At 36.2% G+C, this 18,432-nt stretch overlaps 1 protein-coding gene across 1 annotated transcript; it reads right to left on the minus strand.

The window, feature by feature from the left end:
• Positions 1-1,142: 1,142 nt before the first annotated feature.
• Positions 1,143-9,625, minus strand: LOC145596010 (uncharacterized). The gene is made up of 6 exons (XM_081652444.1): positions 9,049-9,625; positions 5,998-6,987; positions 5,511-5,702; positions 5,237-5,391; positions 4,557-4,667; positions 1,143-1,684 (listed from the first exon to the last, which is right to left on the minus strand). The coding sequence occupies exons 1-6, from the start codon at positions 9,250-9,252 to the stop codon at positions 1,633-1,635; spliced, it is 1,704 nt and encodes a 567-aa protein (XP_081508570.1). The 5' UTR covers positions 9,253-9,625; the 3' UTR covers positions 1,143-1,632.
• Between the last annotated feature and the right edge of the window lie 8,807 nt (positions 9,626-18,432).

The raw sequence follows: 18,432 nt of genomic DNA on the forward strand, positions 1-18,432 counted from the left end.
ATATATAGTTATATTATGCATTTAAAATGACTTAAACTAATGTATTAAAGTAAAAGTTTGGAAACAATGCACCTAACATTATTAATTATTGGGTTGTTTACTTATAATAATAATCCCCATGTAGCTAGCCATAACTAAAATATTCCACCGAAAAAACAAAATTAAATTAAACAAATATATATGGTGGGGAATAGATGTAGATTTTATTTTATTTTCCGTTAAAAGCTCACATCATACTATTGCTTTCACTCAATACTATCCACTCTTACCTAAAGCTCCCTTCTTAATCTTTTGTTTGCTCCATATGAATAAGGTTCATTTTATTAAGTTTTGGTTGTATAAAGTTCATCGGAAAGAACATTGGTGGAATCACCAATATTTTTCGCGAATATCAAAGCGAACTTTTATGACTATTTAAGACATGGAATAAACTTAAAAGGACAACCAAAAAAAAAAAAAAAGGTTTGAGCAAATAATAGGGGATTGACTGATTGAGTACTTAGTCCTCTAATTCAATGATACACATCTCGCATGGGCATTAAGATGATTTGGAGGTCCGTAAGTCGACACTCCATGAATAAGGGCCTGTTCTCTTACGTTGAAATTCAGTTCAGCTCAGTTCAGTTCAACTCCTAATTTCCTTCTCTTACAAAATATTCATTTCAGTTCAGTTCAGCTCAATTCAATTCAGTTCAGCTGAGTTCAGTCAATGAGAACAGTCCCTAAATAGGTTACTACAATAATTACAACTTCTTTCACGTGAGATTAATTGCAACACTTACCTTTTTCATCTGTTTCGTATTAATTATAACACTTCTTTATTTGGTAAAAGTCTACTATTATTTCATTATTTCTCTCCACTAATCTCACTTTCACTACTATTTCTTTCTCTTTCCCATCATCAAATAATACTCATACCAACCGTACTTTATAGTATTATAAAATCCTCAGTATGGTTCTCATTTTCACACTATGTTTTTGCCTTACCAAGCTAAGTGTTATGATTAATCAGAAATGGAGGGAGCATGAGGAAAAAAAAAAAGAAAAAAAAAAAGGACGATTTCTCGTTCTAAGATCCCAAACTTAATATTGTGTCTGTCACCATTAAAATTAGTCTGATTAGCTCTATACAGCTTAAAACATAATTACTCAATGAAAAGAATGACTTAAATAACTGGAATGGGATATTACATTTAACAGTTAATGGATACAGGTTGAATCAGCTCCTGATTGCACAATATTCACAAGGCTATCCAACCGAAACAAAGCAAATAGACTCGAGCTATATGTAACATACAACACCCACGTACATTCATGACAGTTGAAAAAATTCAGGAAATGGTTTGGAAATGGTGCATTGATCTCCTGTCCAATGTCATGCCACACTATCTTGTTGTATTCTCTTGCTGATCTTTATGGGCAGTAATTAGATATCAACCACTTCATAATGTTACAACAACTTGACTATCGAATCTTCATTCGAGTGACCAGTATCAGAAGGTCAAGGGAACAAAAGCCTAAGCAGGAAAATCACAAATCTCCCGAGAGCATCACAGGCTTCACAAAACAATTTATATTTTTGTACACTCTCCTAGTAAACACAATGCTAACAGCCGCCTCCACTCTCAACAGCTACTGCGTCGAATCGGATTTGCAAATGTCTCCACGACAAAGCGGACATACCCTGAGCAACAAGGAATATAGACGGTTAAGGATGTAAGCATCCAAAAAAAGGCATATTTTAAAAAGGAACAATCGAACACACAATAAGAGCAGCGACCAATTTGTGATGATAGGTGTTAAAGCGAGCAACTTGGGACTTGTAAGAGGCAGTACATGGAACAGATTAACTACATCAACAGGGTTGACAGCTGACTAATGAGATTATAAGAAAAATTATTTTTCTAAACATAGCCACTTCTCTCCATTAATTCATCTATAATTCACTCATCATCTACCACACCACGTCAGTGAAAGGTTTTCCACTGTTAAAGCTGCTACTATCCATAATTATTATGATATGATTAGTAATCATCGAATCCACTCCGTCAATACATTTTTACGGTATCACAGGTTCAATCTGCTCCAGTTCACTGTCTTCATAAATTTATGCAAAGCCGCTCTGACCAACACTCCAACCAGATGTATCAATCTATTACAAATCTTTGACTGGACAGGCCCACTTAATTACATCAGTGGGCCAATTATTGGACTATTTTATGAGAGTTAGTATAACAATTCAAATTTGGAACAAAAATATTCAGGTGCAAGCCTCCAAGACAAGCAATCCTCACATGTGACAAGAAACTAATAAAACAGAGCATTTTCAAATCTTGAGAGAATCATGACTGAATGTAATTATAAAATTAAAGGTTTCACATTCTTACTTATTATAAAACAGCCACATTTGTTGTGTCATTAACTGGTTTTTCTACAGTCAACTAAATTATTTTGATTTTGAAGAACCTTTGGAAAAAATCCCATCGTTCCCCGTTTGGTTCACAGATACAAGCCAAATAGAAGAATTTTGGATGTTAAGATTGTTTACAGATACAAGCCAAATTGATTCACAGCATCTAAACACAACTTTTATAGATGGCATAGATATAGAGCATCCCCTTGACTTGCATACACTCCCCCTTGTTCTAGACATTTTTAGAAACCAAGCATTACCCTTCACTTCAAAAACCTAGTGGTCAGCTCAAGGGTAGGGGGTGGTACAGCAATGTGATTTCCATGGGTTTATGCCAGTCTGTGGCCTGATCTTGCACAGTTTATACCGGTAACAGATTCACTCCGGGCAAGTAAACGAAGCTAGCCTTACCTTGATCTTTTTCTCTACTGCGCCTCTTTTACTTCTTCCTTATTCTCTTTGTCTTACCCAAAAACTGTGACATACATATTTTAAGCTTCTCATTACCTACAAAAGTCCACCTTTTTCAGTACTCCTTGAGCTACATTTTTCAGTATTCTTCATCTTTTCTAAATTAATCAGCCCCGTAGGAGAATAGTGATGGAGATGTACCATGGCATTCTCTTAATATTTGAAGGAGGTTATCTTAAAATACAGTCGATACCAACTATGAGTAGCCTAGTTATTCAAGACCTGGGTTCAGATTTGTGTAAATAAACCATACAAACATACATATGGTCTGTATAATATCAGTTCATCACACTTGTATAGATATTCCCAACCATTGTAAGGGATGCAACACATGGCACGATGTTTAATAAAGATTAGAGATTATGACATAAATCAGTGCCTAGTATAAATTGGAATAAAAACTACAACAGTCCCCTACAAGTTAACATCTTCCATTTAAAGATGTCCTAAAAGGAAATAAAGTATTCTTATAGTAAATCTTCCTCTATTTCTCTAAGATTGGGCCCATACACCCACTTTTTCCCCTGAATATTTTCACTCTCAATAATCTCTGTTTAAAAAGTAGACGGTCATCTGCTCCAATTATTTATTAATAACAAGTTCAGCATTTGCACATTACTTTTATTTCAAATTATTGAAGTCATACAAGATCCAGATTTTATTCCTCCCCTTGCACCTTCCAAAATCTTAAGATTCTTAACTAACTCCCACCACCCCCTCCCTCACCAAACCCCAAAGGCTAAATTAACCCCCCCTCTCCCTTGACACACATCATCATCAAGATGGCCTGTCGAAGTCATTGACAATACCAAAAACCAAATAGAGCATTTAATCTACTTCAAAAAGCCACTTTTAAAATGATCAGCCCTTAACACTATTCTCTTTACTTTAATCACCTACACAATCTCCCCTTTTGTGCTCTTTGCTCAATACCCAAATGTTTTACCGGCAACTGCAAGTGCCCAATGGTGAACAGGGAACTCCCTGTCCCAGTTCCTCACCGGTAATGATCCAAAGTCATTATCACGCTCAGCTACACTCGAAGGATATTAGACAATTTAAAGAGCATTTGACATGTGCAATCAAGGATCACAAGCATCCAAAAGTCAACAATAATGAATATATGATTTATAAGTCTAAATTAGATTTTCCTTGGAGCACATACCTACCACTGCTAGATAAGAATAAAAATTCATTGCCGGCAATTTATAAAAGGACAGCAAACCTACATAATCTTCCTTTTGAACCCCTCAAAAATATGTCTCCCCGTGTAACACATGAAATTAGTTAAAAAGGAGAATAGGACCACATCACATTGCCTTTATAATCAGACGCATTGTAGTTTCTTGTATGCATAACATGTTCATGCTATTGTCTACATGTGCAGCAAAATTGTCTTGTATGGTGCAGCTTTAGCAGGTTAAAAAATCTTGGCCTGAACAAGCTCATATTCATCAATGTACTAAATTCAATTGTAATCTACTGGTTGAATCTTATGGTTTGATTTTTTATTTTTTTTTCCTAAAGCCCCCACTTAGAACAAGATCACCAAAAATACTGCAATCTTAGATGCGGCAGGCTTGGCCACTTTACAATTCAAACATCAATAATCCTGTTTTAGAATTTTATGAATATGAACAAGGGGCAAAGATAAGAATAAACATAGATTTACCTATGAATTTCCTTCAGCCACTTGTCAACACACTTCTTATGAAACTCATGATGACAGGGCAATATTCGCATGTCATCGCCTTCCTCGTACTCCAAAAGGCATATGTAACATCTGTTGAGGCAGTCAAACCTTCAAAATTAGATTATCCTATTGCCACAAACATGTTGAATAAGTTGAGATAGAACACATAGAGCATAGTAGCATACTGAAGGACAAGGTATATATTTTATTTTGAAAAAAAAAAAAAAAAAAAAAGAAAAAAGAATACCAACCCTCAAAACCGAATCCTACAAGTAAATTAGCCTAGACTTCTACTGTAAAAATATTATGGTAGACGTAAAACATTGGCACATTGCCTAACATAGATCTTAAAAAATAAATAATTAAAGATGCATACAAAAATAAAACCACAGGGGTGCAAGTAGAATAAGGACAAAACAACTATGTTGCACACAACTGTTTCCCCACATTGCCTAGAAGGGCTACAACTACTATAAAAAAAAATAATTTGAACTGGCTCTATCATCTATTATAAGTTGAATTATACCCAAAAAAGTTCGTAATTGTGGACCAAAGTGGAAACATGGTTAAATGGATTAACAAAAGCAGCAGTGCAAAATTTACTACACCATACAAGGTGGGTTATCAATCATTCTCCTTCAAATAGGATTCAGACTTACTGTGCAACCTCCTCGCTCTGAATTTTTGTTGACTTAGTGTATGCTTTTACAGGTAAGGATTCTACAACTTCGTTTGGTGCTGGAACTGATCCAATCGAAGATACAGAAGGTCGGGAGGATAACACCACTGATTGCTGGTGAATTTCATCCAGAACCTAGTTAATTAAGTACAAAGTATTAAACAATCAACTGATTCTAAAATGGCAATTGAGAAAGAATAATAAATGGGATCCATTGCTCCACAGAGGCACAAAAGATTGGTAGTGAAAAATACCTCAAACAGAGCCTCGGCTAGCATAACAATTCTCGATATACTAGCTCGAGCACCATCATTATTTGAATTAGAATCTCTGGTACTGATGCGACAAGAACAACGACCAGTACGATGCTGCCCTGACAGAATACAATACCTTTCATGCCCTGATAGATTCTCAAAACGACTACCCAAACGCTGAAGAGCCCGTACCTGAAAATGTTTACATCATTAGAAGGTGGATTAAAAAAAAAACATGCTAATTGACTTGACATTTTTGAATGATAATTTATACCTATCCCTAAACCATATTCCAGTTGGATCATACACAACATACAGAAAACTAGAATCTAACAATAGACATGAAAAATAATTAGAAGCTAAGTTCTATAACAGCACAACATAAAGTTTATTTAGCCAAGATATTTTATAAGTGGAAAAGCTAGGTAGTTGAAAGGTAAGCGAGCAGTTTTATTAATCGCCATCTAGCAATAGAATATAAACAGACCTGAGACCTAATTCTTCTTCTCCGCTCCAAGAAATTAGATCTATGCTCCAGTGAATCATGATGCCTGCCTTCACTAAGGTTTGATATCTCAACATCATTATTTTGGCTCACGAAATAGGAGTTAGGCATGTTAGGCAACGGATATGGAGAAGACACCAGAGAGTTAACAGGATTTCCATCAGAAGCAGTTCCTCTCTCCTGTGGCAAAGGAGAAAGAGTCAAGTCTGAAAATGATGATCTTCGTAGAACTCTATCACGGAGCCTTCCCACACTTAAAGTTCTACTAAATCGAACATTGCGATCTGCTGGTTCTCGTGCACCGTTTCGACGGTCCCCTATTCTCCTGTTCAAACCCTCCACATCTATATGACTTTCAAGAGAAGGTAAATGGACATCTGGCCTAATTCTCTCACTATCATCATCCACCAGATCTTGTGCAGAAATGACCTCATTATCTTGCAAAGAGCCAGACAAAATAGGATTTTCAGGGTGCCGAACTAGATTTATAGAAGAATCACCATGAGATCCGACCGAGGTACTGGTGAATAGAGAATTCAGATTGCTATTATGTTGACTTGCATTACCGTTAATTAAGCGGCGGGGAAAACCTCCTTGCAGATGAAGGTCTTCTTCACCACTTGAAATGGCGAAGCTTGTGGGAGAAGAAGGATAAGCCCTTGACGAGCCTACACTGGCAGCTCTGCTCAGTCGAAAACTAACACTACCAGGAACAAAACTGAAGCGAGATAAAAATCGGCTCGAATGATTCAGAGATTGGCCAGAGAAAGCTTGCGATGAACTTCCATCAGCCCTGCTGCCTGCTCCAATCGCATGATCCCATTCACCAAGCTCAATATTAGAAGATACACAGGGCATGTTATCAGGCCCGTCAACTTTAGATGTTTGGTAGCACTGAACTTTCACTTCATCAGACTCTGGTTCAAGTCGCGGCAATCTTGTCCGACTAGCTTCACCATTATGATCTATAACCTGTAGGTACAATCATTCCATAAGCTGAATGCATCTAAAAAAGTGACATGAGAACTATATTCAGACTTGGCATTAACAGTCCACAAAGTACGATTATGATATATGGCTTCTCCAACTATAAACATTTGGGAGGCAGGACAATCAATTGAACCAATACCTCATTATTTGAATATTTAAACTTGTCATTTCAACTAAAAATAACACATATTTTCCAACAGCAGCTCAAAGCCTCAAAGACGTAAGTTCTTAACTTCTTATCTAGAACTACATGTTAGAATGGTTTCTGCTTTCAGTGATCAGACTGGATCACATGCAAATTACTGTTGAGCATCTTGCAACACTCCAAAGGAAATGTAAGGCCCTTCTAAGTGTACTAGTAAGTTGTCATTTTCTTAAAGGAAATACTTTGAGACATTCAGGTACAGTACACTAAACATTAAGGATTGAAAGGTTGAACTGTGAAGTCGCAGCAAGGAGTTGCACATTCCCTCAATAAATGTCAGTATACCTATTAGTTACATGTTAAACCTGATTTTAGTCTAGTAATCCCTACATTTCACATCAATAACACTATCAAGTGAATCATCATAATCACACATTTTGAAAGTCTGAAGTCTGAATATCCATGGATGTGAGAAAACCTTACAAGTAAGCTTGATCAGTGAAAATTCATATCAACATTTGTGAGACCTTTAACAATAGGGGATAGTTGGATACTCAAAGAGTACTATGCATCTCCAATACCTTCACTGCCATTCACACCTAACTTGAAGTCCCAACAATCACATTGCACAAATCTTATTGAAATCCTTCCCACATACTGGTGACTTGAAAAAGTTAAAATTTATAATAAATTTCTTATTAAAATGCTTTCCTAAGGAATTTAAACATGCTTGTACAGAATTTGATCTTGTGACCTCAAGTTTATACAGTAAAGTGTTCAACACTAAACCAAGCAATATAATGAGAAGGCATCACCCAAACCTACAAACTAGTTCTTTTATAAACGATAAATTGCAATATTACAATTTCTACCTGTAATTTCAGACTTTCAGTTCATTGATATATACTTGCCCCTGTCCACAAAGATGATAAGGATTTCTAAAATATTCGGAACAAACTTGAATATACAGGATGTGATCAACACAATGTACACACTTTGCATAAAAAGTGTACGAAGGGTTGTGTTGGCAAAGGAATAATTCGTCAGAGTTCACTTCATATTCATACTAACAGATATTATGTTACAGTTTGACAACCTATACAACTACATCACCAATGATGATGTCTATAGATCAAGAAAAGAACACGATCCTCTGTAAAAGTGACTCAAATGAGTAATATCGAAACCAGAAACTCCAAATTATATATGGTCATTTAGCAGCTGTGATACTACATTTATCAACATAGGAGAGGTGAGGAATTAACATACTAACACCATAGAGGATACTAAGAAGTAAGAACCAACACTATAATTCAGCTACTTCTTACTATTAAACTCCATTTTTCCAATAGAAAGCTTATATTATAAAGCAACTCTCTTCTGAAACATTTTGGGGAAGGTGGGTGGGGGGGGGGGGGGGGGGGGGACCTCATATAGTGCTCAATAATACCATAATCTATAATTGGATTCACCTTTAAACTTTTATATTTTGTGGGGCGCAAAACTATCCTTTCAAGATTGAATCCATCATAAAGGTCAGATATACTACTCCTTCCTCCCAAACATAACAATGTCTTCCACCTTAATGAGTTGCAACTATTAACATCGAAACGATAAGCATCCATCCTGTCTATCAAACCCGAAACAAACCCCCTTAAACATCATTGATCATTCCACCTCTTGCACACCAAAACCAATAAAAACACGAAATCATTACAAAAATACACTACATTTTCAGCAACAATCTGTCAAAGACAGCACAATGCACATCAAATTCCAATTACACATTACATTCACATAAACCAATATTCAAATTCAAAAATATAAAATAAAGAACCATAAAATTAAAACCCCTAAAATATAAATATGATTAAATGTAAACAATGAAAAACAATCACCTGATCATCATCATTATCATTATCATTATCATCATCGCTTTCATAAGCTCTTGACGACGATCCAAGACAAGGAGAACTAAAAACTCCTCGATTTTTACCCCTTCTCCTACCACCAACCACCGCCGATGAAAACGACGACGTAGAAGAAGCAGAAGACGCAACACTACCCTCACTACGACGCGTTTTACTACTCCCGGATCCCATCTTCCTCCTCTTTCCCCCAAATTCACCAATCACAACAACATTATCATACAAAAAAACCCTAATCGCCGAAAACAACACCCCACATTATAAAATCAAAATCAAATGAATACCCACTTCAGATCTACCAAGAATAATCAATAATCAATTATTCAACATAATTTCAATTAAATAAAAGGTTTGCTTGAATTCTGGGTCAGTTCAAATAATAGTAATAATGTAGTAGGAGAGAGAAAGAGAAAGAGGAGAGAGAGTGAAAGTAAGTGAAAGCGTGAAAAGGAGAGAAATGAAGCTTTTAAGAAAAGAACATGGCGTTTTTGTTGATGTTGGTAGTGATTATGCCCTATTTTTAGGGCGGATATTTCGATTAAACTGTATTTTGTGTGTTTGGGTTTTGATGGGGTTGGTTTTATGTCTGCACAAATATTATCATGGGGTCCATGTCCTTTTCTTGCTCCCCCTACTCTTGTCCTAATGTAATCTCAATTTTAATTTTTTGTTTTTTTCTTTTTAATTTAGGTGTGGAATTGTAGAATTTTTCAATTTTTAAATTTGAAATGTTCAATTATGGTGTCTTGATTTGAGTATTTTTGATAGAATTAGAAAAACTTTATTTTGCGCCGTTAAAATGAAACTAATCTATTTTGACATGGTTACACGCAATTCTCATTTCTGTTGATATGGGCACACGCAAATTTTATGAAATTGTTGTCAATGTAACACATACTCTGTATTATCTTCAACAAGGAAGTCAAGAGGAGTTCTCCAATACTTGTTCCTGTGGATAACATTAGCTAAATTCAAACCTTCACCTTCCAACTCTAGAAATTGTTTTATACACCCGGGTATACGGTGCACCCAAGAGTATTTTTTTTTTTATCATTTCAATGATTATTGCTCATTTTATCATCAAATGAACAAACAAATGTCCTTGGATGTACCGTACACCCGAGTGTATATAACAATCTCTCATTCAACTCAGCTTGATGAAAGACATACTATTCTGCCAAGTTGTGGCAAACATCCACATAAATCTCACTGGGAAGAAGGAAAAAATATCACCTTTTATGTATTTAGCAAACAAACAGTGATCCAAACTTGTCGCATAATTGACCAATTGAAAATTAAACTACACTATAACTATAATTGATGCATGCTCACTATTACATAACCCACACCGTGCATCATTGGAAACGTGTATGTCTCTCGGCAAGCCTTCCCAGTGTTGAGGATTTACTAAGTTTCAAGGAGCATTAATATTACTTTCATACATCGTTTCTAACTCCAGCAAGATGCATATATTGAGCACGCACAAGATCCAATTAGCCAAACCAATAACCCATTTAGTGTCTGTTCTCTTCAGATTATTTTCAGTTCAGTTTAGCTCTAATAAGTTCATTTTAGTTCTTAATTTTTCCTTCTCTCATAAAATATTGATATGAAATAATAGTGAAAAAATCCTACCTCTCTTGGAACCTTCGTAATTTAGAAGCTTAATTGTTATTTTAGATTTTGCTTACAAGTTTTTACCTTTCACTTGAAAGGGTTTTTCTTGTTTTAAGCGGTTAGGATTTATTTCCTTATTTTTAATCTTTTATTTTGATTAGTTTTTAAGTTTAAGATTAAGTTTAGAAAATTTTATCCCAGCAGCCACACCAATTTGATATGAATTTTGATGGATATAACCTTCAATCGCAGTTGAAAGGTTTGGAATCTTGAGTCTCGGTCAAGAAACGCTAAGCAACACGAGCTTAAAACCTAAACTAGGCCAAGAATACACAAGCACAAGCTTACGTAAACCTTTATAAATTTCAATTTGACAAAAACTTATTTTTATTAAGAGCCTAAATGCCATTATATAGGCTACAAATAAGTACTAAGATTTCTAATTACATTAGAAGTCCTAGATAAAATCAACTAGTCAAATTCCTAAACACACTTCTAATAAAGATAGAACTATTTAAAAGATAAAATTTCCTAAACTTAATCTTAAACTTAAAAACTAATCAAAATAAAAGATTAAAATAAGGAAATAAATCCTAACCGCTTAAAACAAGAAAAACCCTTTCAAGTGAAAGGTAAAAACTTGTAAGCAAAATCTAAAATAACAATTAAGCTACTAAATTACGAAGGTTCCAAGAGAGGTAGGATTTTTTCACTATTATTTCATATCATACTCCCCCTCTTGAAAAGAAACTTGTCCTCAAGTTTCATCCTCAAAGCAAGGTACCAAATCGGACGAAGGGAGAGTAGCACAAACTCCATTCCCTAGAAGAACCTTGAATGTTTCATAGCTAACCTTCTCAACAATGTCAAACGGTCCCTCATCCATTGGTTCACCATTCTTGTGATCAATATGCATACGTTGAGCATTTAAGGACAACCACACTTTCGATCCCTCTTGCAGATTAGTTCCTTTGCGCATTTGGAGTAATTTGTCCCTTCGTTCTCTCTTATCGTTTGAACAATCAAGCACCTCCTGATGGCACGAGCTAAAACACACATGAGCAACGCCTCCTTTTTGTTCTTTAGGCATAGGTGGACGTATAGGAGGTAAGGGATGCAAGGCTAAACGCTTGTCTCCAATTAGAACCGAATAGACATTAGTCTTGCCATTGTGAAAAACGTGTCTATCACTTTGCCAAGATCGTCCAAGAAGCAAAGAACATGCGGTCATTGGCACGGCATCGCACCAAATTTGATCCACATAGTCACCTACTTTAAAACCAATCAAAGCTTTTTTGTTAACCCACACACCATTGTCATCATTAAACCAACTCAATTTGTATGACTGAGGGTGCTTTCTTGTAGGTAATTGAAGCGAATCCACCATAGACAAAGCACAAGCATTTGTACAAGAGCCACTATCAATTATAAAAGAGCAAACTTTACCATTAATTAGGCACTTAGAATGGAAAAGATTAGACCTTTGCTCATCTTCTTTCTCATCAAGCGTGACTAATAAAGACCTCCTTATAATCAAGCTCTTAGGCTCATTTTCTGCATAGCAAACCTGTTGATTTTCCCAAAAATAAGAATCCGTCACATCTTGCGATTTGTCTTTAACTAAGGCTTGTTGGTGTTGTTGTTCAAGCACATCCAATTCATCCACGTTTTGAGATAAAAACGTGTAGTATTCCTCCTTAGTAATAAGTGCCTTGTTTGGACATTGCTTAGCAAGATGCCCCATGCCCTGACACTTAAAACAAACAATTTGTTTCATCTTTTGTTGACTTTGAGGCAGAGAAGATTGCCCTTGCTTTAAGTTTGACACAAGTTTGTCATGCTTAGACGTGGCATCTAATGAACTTGGAGCAATATCATAATTTTCGGTTTGCGGCTTAATAGAAGGGTATGGCTTCTTTTGCTTCTCTAACTTGCAAGCAATCATACAAACATCATCAAAAGTAGTCAAGGGTAGTACTTCGACTTGATTACGTAGAGAAGTATCCAAACCAATCACAAATTTTGCAATCTTTTGTTCCTCTTCATCCTTGCAATCACAAGCAATATAAAGTCTTTCGAATTCTTTGATATAATTAGCAACCGACATATATCCTTGTGTCAAAAAATTTAATTTCAAATACAAGTCTTGCTTATAAGATCGTGGAACAAATCGTTTTTTCATCTTAGTCTTTAAATCTGTCCAAGTAGAGAGTTGTGGCTTACCTTCTCTTTCACGGTTATTTTGCATGGAATCAAACCAAAGGGAAGCATACCTCGTGATTTTGAGGATAGCGTGATTGAAACGTTTGTGATCGTCCAGATTTTTGTGTGCAAATATACGTTCCATTCTCCTCTCCCAATCCAAGTATAAGTCTGGATCACCATCACCGTCAAAGCTAGGCAAATCAGCAAGCTTTATCTCCTCAACTGTGTGATTGCGTATGAGCGGAGGTGGTTCACGGTTATGTAGTTCTTGCTGGAGTAAAGCAGTAACTTCTTCCGACTTATCCAAACGAGCATTAATCTTCTTGAGCTCATCCAACAATGCCGCAAATTCAGCTTGATTCACCATGTTTAAGTTAATGATTAAACACACAAAACCAGTCCAGAAATTGATCGAAAGTACGAGGACCAAAACCCAATGAAAACACCTCGAAAAATTCTGAAATTTTGTATACTGCTAGCCCTATCAGTCTAAAATACTCGACCAAAAATTCAGAAAAAAATTCCCAGCCAAGTAATCGCAGTTTATTTTTTTCTCAACAATGGCAGATTAATTTGATTTTTGACCAGGTGTAAAGAACGAACCCAATTTAATAGCTATGCTTCTCGAAAAATTCTCAAAATTTTCAGGTGAAAACTAGACAAAAAATTAACCAATTTGAAAAAAAGAATCACCTCAAAATCTTTAGAAACGAAGGAGAACCATGTCGATCAATATGACATTTGAAACTGAGTTTTTTGACACAAATTGTCAAACTCGTCCCTCGTCAAACAACAGCCACAACAAAACTGAGTTTTTTGGAACCTTTCAACTGCGATTGAAGGTTATATCCAAATTGGTGTGGCTGCTGTTTGACGAGGGACGAGTTTGACAATTTGTGTCAAAAAACTCAGTTTCGAATGTCATATTGATCGACTTGGTTCTCCTTCGTTTCTAAAGATTTTGAGGTGATTCTTTTTTTCAAATTGGTTAATTTTTTGTCTAGTTTTCACCTGCAAAATTTGAGAATTTTTCGAGAAGCATAGCTATTAAACTGGGTTCGTTCTTTACACCTGGTCAAAAATCAAATTAATCTGCCATTGTTGAGAAAAAAATAAACTGCGATTACTTGGCTGGGAATTTTTTTCTGAATTTTTGGTCGAGTATTTTAGACAGATAGGGCTAGCAGTATACAAAATTTCAGAATTTTTCGAGGTGTTTTCATTGGGTTTTGGTCCTCGTACTTTCGATCAATTTCTGGACTGGTTTTGTGTGTTTAATCATTAACTTAAACATGGTGAATCAAGCTGAATTTGCGGCATTGTTGGATGAGCTCAAGAAGATTAATGCTCGTTTGGATAAGTCGGAAGAAGTTACTGCTTTACTCCAGCAAGAACTACATAACCGTGAACCACCTCCGCTCATACGCAATCACACAGTTGAGGAGATAAAGCTTGCTGATTTGCCTAGCTTTGACGGTGATGGTGATCCAGACTTATACTTGGATTGGGAGAGGAGAATGGAACGTATATTTGCACACAAAAATCTGGACGATCACAAACGTTTCAATCACGCTATCCTCAAGATCACGAGGTATGCTTCCCTTTGGTTTGATTCCATGCAAAATAACCGTGAAAGAGAAGGTAAGCCACAACTCTCTACTTGGACAGATTTAAAGACTAAGATGAAAAAACGATTTGTTCCACGATCTTATAAGCAAGACTTGTATTTGAAATTAAATTCTTTGACACAAGGATATATGTCGGTTGCTAATTATATCAAAGAATTCGAAAGACTTTATATTGCTTGTGATTGCAAGGATGAAGAGGAACAAAAGATTGCAAAATTTGTGATTGGTTTGGATACTTCTCTACGTAATCAAGTCGAAGTACTACCCTTGACTACTTTTGATGATGTTTGTATGATTGCTTGCAAGTTAGAGAAGCAAAAGAAGCCATACCCTTCTATTAAGCCGCAAACCGAAAATTATGATATTGCTCCAAGTTCATTAGATGCCACGTCTAAGCATGACAAACTTGTGTCAAACTTAAAGCAAGGGCAATCTTCTCTGCCTCAAAGTCAACAAAAGATGAAACAAATTGTTTGTTTTAAGTGTCAGGGCATGGGGCATCTTGCTAAGCAATGTTCAAACAAGGCACTTATTACTAAGGAGGAATACTACACGTTTTTATCTCAAAACGTGGATGAATCGGATGTGCTTGAACAACAACACCAACAAGCCTTAGTTAAAGACAAATCGCAAGATGTGACGGATTCTTATTTTTGGGAAAATCAACAGGTTTGCTATGCAGAAAATGAGCCTAAGAGCTTGATTATAAGGAGGTCTTTATTAGCCACGCTTGATGAGAAAGAAGATGAGCAAAGGTCTAATCTTTTCCATTCTAAGTGCCTAATTAATGATAAAGTTTGCTCTTTTATAATTGATAGTGGCTCTTGTACAAATGCTTGTGCTTTGTCTATGGTGGATTCGCTTCAATTACCTACAAGAAAGCACCCTCAATCATATAAATTGAGTTGGTTTAATGATGACAATGGTGTGTGGGGGTTAAAAATCAAGCTTTGATTGGTTTTAAAGTAGGTGACTATGTGGATCAAATTTGGTGCGATGCCGTGCCAATGACCGCATGTTCTTTGCTTCTTGGACGACCTTGGCAAAGTGATAGACACGTTTTTCACAATGGCAAGACTAATGTCTATTCGGTTCTAATTGGAGACAAGCGTTTAGCCTTGCATCCCTTACCTCCTATACGTCCACCTATGCCTAAAGAACAAACAGGAGGCGTTGCTCATGTGTGTTTTAGCTCGTGCCATCAGGAGGTGCTTGATTGTTCAAACGATAAGAGAGAACGAAGGGACAAATTGCTCCAAATGCGCAAAGGAATTAATTTGCAAGAGGGATCGAAAGTGTGGTTGTCCTTAAATGCTCAACGTATGCATATTGATCACAAGACTGGTGAACCAATGGATGAGGGACCGTTTGACATTGTTGAGAAGGTTGGCTATGAAACATTCAAGGTTCTCCTAGGGAATGGAGTTTGTGCTACTCTTCCTTCGTCCGATTTGGTACCTTGCTTTGAGGATGAAACTTGACGTCAAGTTTCTTTTCAAGAGGGGGAGTATGATATGAAATAATAGTGAAAAAATCCTACCTCTCTTGGAACCTTCGTAATTTAGTAGCTTAATTGTTATTTTAGATTTTGCTTACAAGTTTTTACCTTTCACTTGAAAGGGTTTTTCTTGTTTTAAGCGGTTAGGATTTATTTCCTTATTTTAATCTTTTATTTTGATTAGTTTTTAAGTTTAAGATTAAGTTTAGGAAATTTTATCTTTTAAATAGTTCTATCTTTATTAGAAGTGTGTTTAGGAATTTGACTAGTTGATTTTATCTAGGACTTCTAATGTAATTAGAAATCTTAGTACTTATTTGTAGCCTATATAATGGCATTTAGGCTCTTAATAAAAATAAGTTTTTGTCAAATTGAAATTTATAAAGGTTTACGTAAGCTTGTGCTTGTGTATTCTTGGCCTAGTTTAGGTTTTAAGCTCGTGTTGCTTAGCGTTTCTTGACCGAGACTCAAGATTCCAAACCTTTCAACTGCGATTGAAGGTTATATCCATCAAAATTCATATCAAATATTCAGTTCAGTTCAGTTCAACTCCAATAAGTTCAGTTCTCAGTTTAGTTCAACTCAGTTCAGTCAATTAGAATAGGCCCTTGGTCATATAAATAAACGTTATCTAGGGATGTTACCAATATTTGATATCAATCAATGTTGATTATTATAAAGTTGTCTATTACTGAATGATCGTAAAATTTTCAATGCATAACTTCGCCAATGGCCTTAGAAACACCTAAAATATTGATTCAATGCATAAATGGTTGATGCTTTTAGCATTTCGCAAAGACATTGGTGTCTCTTTAAAATCAAAAGGCACCAATTCTTACAAACCAGTGCCTTTAATGCCCTTTTTTCACTATTTCCCTTAAATGCATGCATACACTTACATATACGATAATACAAACTTAGATACTGTATATAGTTTCATTAGTAATGCTTGTCATATTCAATTAAAGAACTTCAATTTATTCAACCGATACTATAAATGAACCAAATAAAAAACACTTATAAGGATTACAATCCGAATTTTGAGGTATTTTCACCAACTTTACAACTTGAAAATAGCTCACAAAAAAAAGGTCATAATGAACCTTTTGGATTATTTGAAATACGAAGTGATCCATTTCAATTCAATTGAGTTTTTCACTTTTGTAAACTCTACATAAATTCAAATATGGGTACAATATTTTAAATAAACATACGACGAAAGTTTTCAATTGAGGCTCATTTTGCATTAAGATAAAGAGAAAACAAAAGTCAAGCCTATTCGAGCAATGGAGATCTTAGGCCATTATACTAAAATGGTTATAAAGTGGATCGAGTTAGCTTTTTATCTCTACCTGTGTGACAACTTATATTTAGCCCACAAATGGATATACATAGATTATCATGGAGAGTCACTGAATATAGTTGGGTACATATCTTAAGGGCACTTTGCGCGTTTTGTAGAGAGATATTGGCCGAGAGAGTAAGTGAGTAATTTGGAGAATCATCACCAACATACTAGGGGACCGTTTGGTTGGGATTAATTATCAAAGGGAAAAGGGTATCATTCCCTTTGTTGTTGTTTGTCGTTTGTCCATTTTTGTCATTCCCTTTCCCCATTTTTATTTTTGAGTTTACCCATTTTTATTCCAAATTGATTCCCCACCCCTAGCCCTTTGCATTCCCTTCCCTAACCACCACTTCACCACCAGCCACCACCTTCTAACCTATCTCCACCACCCAGTTGCCCACCGACGTCCCCCCATGCCCACCGACTCCCCCGATAAACCCTCATCTCCCCTGAAAATATTCCTCCACCACACAACCACCCTCTCTTTCTCACTTTTCTCACTTTTCGAGGGGGGGGGGAAGGGTGATCGACTATTTTTCGTGGTTTTTAGGGTTTTTCCGTTGGTGGGGGAGGGTTTTTGGGAAAGAAGATGGTTTTTTTTTTGGGGGGAGAGGGGGCAGTAAGGGGTCGAGGAGGGGCGGCGAGGGGTGGGGAGGGGCGGCGAAGGGGGTGGTGGGGTGGCTAGAAAGGTGAAAAAAGGGAAGGTGCTGTGTTTATAGTGGTGGTGGTGGGGTGGTGGTGTGGTGTTTAGAATGGTGGTTGGATTCTTTTGTTTTTTTGGTAAACAAACAACATAGCAAATGGAATGGTTGTTTATTCCATTCTCTTTCATTCCCATTGTTCATTCCATTCTGTTTACTTTGTGCGAACCAAACGACCCCTGGATTTATATTTGAAGAGGTCAAATCCCAATAAACATGCTGCAAGAGTTATGGAGCATATGTGAATCACTGAATGTAGCCTGAATGCATGATGTTAGCATAGTCTAAAGTGTTAGGCAGCCTATTAAAAGACCAACTCATTTGATCGGATTCAAGTGGTGTTCCACTCCACCCGCC

This window comes from Chenopodium album, chromosome 2, assembly GCF_948465745.1.
Source record: "Chenopodium album chromosome 2, dcCheAlbu1.1, whole genome shotgun sequence".
Lineage (NCBI taxonomy): Eukaryota > Viridiplantae > Streptophyta > Magnoliopsida > Caryophyllales > Amaranthaceae > Chenopodium > Chenopodium album.